Consider the following 739-nt stretch of genomic DNA (forward strand, 5'->3'; position numbering starts at 1 on the left):
TGAATAAAAAAAATCAACAACCACAGAAAATCAACGCTAGTCACACAAGGGAAAGACATGCGACACCAATGATTCAAATAATAAATGAATAAAAAAAAGATTAATTTTTTATGTCAAAAATAATTAATTCAAAGCTAACAGAGTAATGTTTAGATATAAATATTTAATTTAAAAGTTGTAAAACATAAGGCAAACAATAAATATTCAACTAAAAATACTAGAAGCAAATAAACTAATACAGAAATTAAAACACCAAAACCAAACTAGCAACTGTTAAGTATAAGAACAAAAACAGAAGGTAAAAAGACTCAAAAGAATCAAGGAAATCAAAACTAATTATTTATTAAAATGAATATAGGGATATCGTTTGTCTGTGACCAGCGATAAACCAGTGAACAAAACTACAGGATACTAAATAAACAAACGGACAAATTCCAACACCTAGGCATACCTAGCAAACTGTACACACATATAGAAACAAAAAAAAAACAAAAAAAAAAACAAAAAAAAAAACCGGGATAAAAATAGAATCCTAAGTCACACAGAGAATACTAAATAGTCAAACACAAATACTGCACCCCGTCACACACGTATTTTGATCAAAAGAATCCACTTTAATTGTCTGGACAAATAATAACAAATAATACCTGCAGTTGGTCACACAATTAAAGTGAAGCGGGCACACAATTAACGTGAAGCAGTCACAGAGTGTATAAAATAAAATGATCGTTCACCATAT

General features: G+C 29.0%; 1 protein-coding gene across 1 annotated transcript in view; it reads right to left on the minus strand.

Moving 5' to 3' along the window:
- Positions 1-263: 263 nt before the first annotated feature.
- LOC116007848 (uncharacterized mitochondrial protein AtMg00310-like) overlaps positions 264-739 on the minus strand; it is a 2138-nt gene continuing 1662 nt past the window's right edge. The window contains exon 2 of the mRNA XM_031248515.1: positions 264-270. Coding sequence (XP_031104375.1) covers positions 264-270 — 7 coding nt within the window. The remainder of the gene's footprint in view (positions 271-739) is intronic.

The sequence above is a fragment of the Ipomoea triloba genome, chromosome 16 (genome assembly GCF_003576645.1).
Source record: "Ipomoea triloba cultivar NCNSP0323 chromosome 16, ASM357664v1".
Classification (NCBI taxonomy): Eukaryota; Viridiplantae; Streptophyta; class Magnoliopsida; order Solanales; family Convolvulaceae; genus Ipomoea; species Ipomoea triloba.